Source organism: Eurypyga helias, unplaced genomic scaffold, assembly GCF_000690775.1.
Source record: "Eurypyga helias isolate BGI_N326 unplaced genomic scaffold, ASM69077v1 scaffold7313, whole genome shotgun sequence".
NCBI lineage: Eukaryota > Metazoa > Chordata > Aves > Eurypygiformes > Eurypygidae > Eurypyga > Eurypyga helias.
Genome location: NW_010243098.1, coordinates 4,272 through 7,218, shown reverse-complemented (window position 1 = coordinate 7,218; position 2,947 = coordinate 4,272). Strand labels below are relative to the sequence as shown.

General features: G+C 55.5%; 1 protein-coding gene across 1 annotated transcript in view; it reads left to right on the top strand.

Moving 5' to 3' along the window:
- The window catches only part of DOC2B (double C2-like domains, beta), a gene marked incomplete at its 5' end in the record, with an annotated part of 33,655 nt that extends 30,708 nt beyond the window's left edge, over window positions 1-2,947 (top strand). Inside the window, 3 exons of the mRNA XM_010149280.1 lie at window positions 1,748-1,829; window positions 2,069-2,165; window positions 2,811-2,947. Coding sequence (XP_010147582.1) covers window positions 1,748-1,829; window positions 2,069-2,165; window positions 2,811-2,947 — 316 coding nt within the window. The remainder of the gene's footprint in view (window positions 1-1,747; window positions 1,830-2,068; window positions 2,166-2,810) is intronic.

Sequence of the window (2,947 nt, the reverse complement as noted above, 5' to 3'; positions counted from 1 at the left end):
GGTCTGCAGCAGGGACGTGGCCCTGGGGACAGAATTGGTGGCCCAAAGCAGACAAACACGGTTGGGTTTTGCTGATGACACAGCCCCAGCCCAGCGGGTGGCGGGTCTCATCTGTTGGGGACGGGTATCCCCCGAGCAGGACGGTGCCTGTGCCCAGTGGTGCTGGGCCTCGCTCAGCACCTGCTGGTGTCTTTGCTTTCCTTTCCTGGTGATACCCCCAGCCTTTTCACTCCTCGAAGCCCGTGCTGTCCCTACTGGGATGGGGATGGCTGTAAGGTCGGGTCTGGCCCTCCTGGCACTGGGGCACAGGCATCACCCCCCCAGCCCCAGGCAATGAACTGCCCCCTTTCCAGGTTCCAGGGGAGAGGAGGCTCACAGTCCAGCTCCCAGCCCGGCAGCAGCCACCACCCCATGCGTTGGAAAGGCTGTAATTATGACGTGTGTGTAATTAGGTCAGACAGCACTTTAATCGTAACCTGTGGCTCTGGAGGCTCCAGGGCCTGGTTAACAGAACCGAGGGCACATTCACAGGTCCCGCTGACACTTCCCAATGCAAACGACTGGGAGTGTCTTCCCTTTGAAAATACCAGCAATATTAAATTAAAAAAAAAAAAAGCCATTAAAGTGACTGTAACAGGCTGCTGGGACTCGGCGTCACCCAAGTGATTCGGGGGAGTCGGTGTCATCCAGGGGCTGGTAAGGGATGCTGAGGAAGGTGATGGTTTGCTGACGCAGAGCTGGGCCGCCGCAGCTCCTGGCTTTTGGGTAGATGGCATTTTTCAAACTCGCTCTCTGCAAAGCCTCCCCTGCACCCATCCCACGTCTCTGTCCCCGGTGCGCTGCCCCAAACTTCGGCACTTTCAGGGATGATATTTGTTAAGGCAGAGCTACTGGGATAAACCACACCTGGGAGGCCAGTGACGGAGTTTATCTGCTCCACGCTCGCACCTTCCTGTTTAATTGTTCTTCAGGAGCGGAGGTGGTCGTGTAAAAACCCACTCTGGCTTTTTAAAATGCTCGGCCCCTGAATTAACATAATTCCCGTTGTTGTACACGGTGGGTGCCCTGTGCTGTCTGCAGTAGATTGTATCTGCAGGGCTTCAATCAGAGCACGTAGACAAGTGATGCTTCTCCGACCAAGCCCTAATTTTTTTAATTATGAGCAAGATCTGGAAAGTGTAACGAGGAAGCAGAACTGATGTTTAAAGGGGCTGCACCAACACGGAACGATGACGGATTGACTTTGGCCTGGCCCAGATTTCAGGTGCCCTGTCTGCTTTAATCTCGTTTGCTTTTCTCCTGCTGCACAATACTTGCAGGAAACCGCTGCCGCCGCACTTGCTCCTGCTCCCTCTTACACCCCCTGCTTGTGGTTTCTCCCGGAAAGGCTCTGGATGAGCAGACCGGTCGCATGGTACCCAAGTCTGGACTGGTTCAGGGCTGGGAGCGTTTGGTTTTGGGAGCTGGGAGTGTGTGTGCGGTGCCAGTGTCCCCTAGGGACTGGAGATGGGATAATCGGTGCTCTCTGATGGCAGCCAGCTACAGTCTTGTGCTGAGGTGGGAAAATGCTGCTTCCTTCAGCCATCTCCAGCATTTTGGCAGGGAAGGGAAGAGATGCAGGTTTGGGGGCCTCAGTCACCCATCTCCCCCTGCCTCCACTCAGGAGCTGGTCCCGCAGGTGTCCGTGCCTGGGCTGGGAGCAGGGATGGGACCCGTGTGTCACCGTGCCACATTGGTTTCGTTGCAGTTACTTGAAACCAGATGAGGACAAGAAATCAAAGCACAAGACAGCGGTGAAGAAGAAGACACTGAACCCTGAGTTCAATGAGGTGGGTCGGCACCGGTCGTGGTTCTCGCCATGGGGCTTTCCCCATTCCTTGGACTTAAGAGGAAAAAAACACCACCCAACCTCAGTCAGAGGGTGATGGGGTGGAGGTTGGGTTCCCGGGGGGTGGCAAAGGGCAACAGCCTGAGGAGGAGGATGGACAGCCCCAGTCCCTGCCTGGGGGTCCCAGCCCCTGCGGGAACCCAGCACGGGTTTGTCCTGACTGTCTCTGCTCCCCGACAGGAGTTTTGCTACGAGATAAAGCATGGCGACCTGGCAAAAAAGACCTTGGAAGTCACAGTGTGGGACTACGATATCGGGAAATCAAATGATTTCATAGGTGAGTGGGGCACCCCAGAAGGTCTCCTTGGCCTCTTTTATTTTTTAGTCTCTTCTGTGCCTCTTCTTTTATCATCTGCTGCTCTTCTGCTCTTCTCCAGCCTCCTGGGTTCTCCATCCCCACGGTTGTTCTTCCTAGAATCTGTTCTGCTTTTATCCCTCTCCTACCCCTGAACATCCTCTCCCGCAGCCAGCTCTGCTGCTCCTCGCTTCAGACATCCCCTAGGCAAAAGAGCACCCAAACAGGGACAAGATGTGTCTCCCTCTCCCCTTCTGTTTTCAGATCATCTGAATTAAACATGGGGTTAAAGGGAAGGTTTCACGCATCTCCGCTGGTTGTCTAGGCTTGTTGTGATTTTGTTACTGGTCGCTGTGATTTATTGCTCAGAAGTGCCCAGTATCTGACAAGCAATTGCAATCAGCATCCAGCCCTTGGCACGAGAACCAGCTGCCCGGGGCAGGTCCCAGACCAGAGCCGTGAGGAAGCCGGGCTGTGATTGCCTGTGTGTCGCATCGGGTCGTGGCATGGGATGCTGTGAGAGCGGCTGCGTGACCTGACTCCATCCGGCATTCCCCGCGTGACCTGGTATTCCTGTTCATCCCTCGCAGGGCTGGAGCTCACCCCCAGCTCTCCCTCTCTCTGTAGGTGGAGTCGTGTTAGGAATTAACGCCAAAGGCGAGCGGCTGAAGCACTGGTTCGACTGCCTGAAGAACAAGGACAAGAAAATCGAGCGCTGGCACACGCTAACGAACGAGCTGCCGGGGGCCGTCCTCAGCGACTGA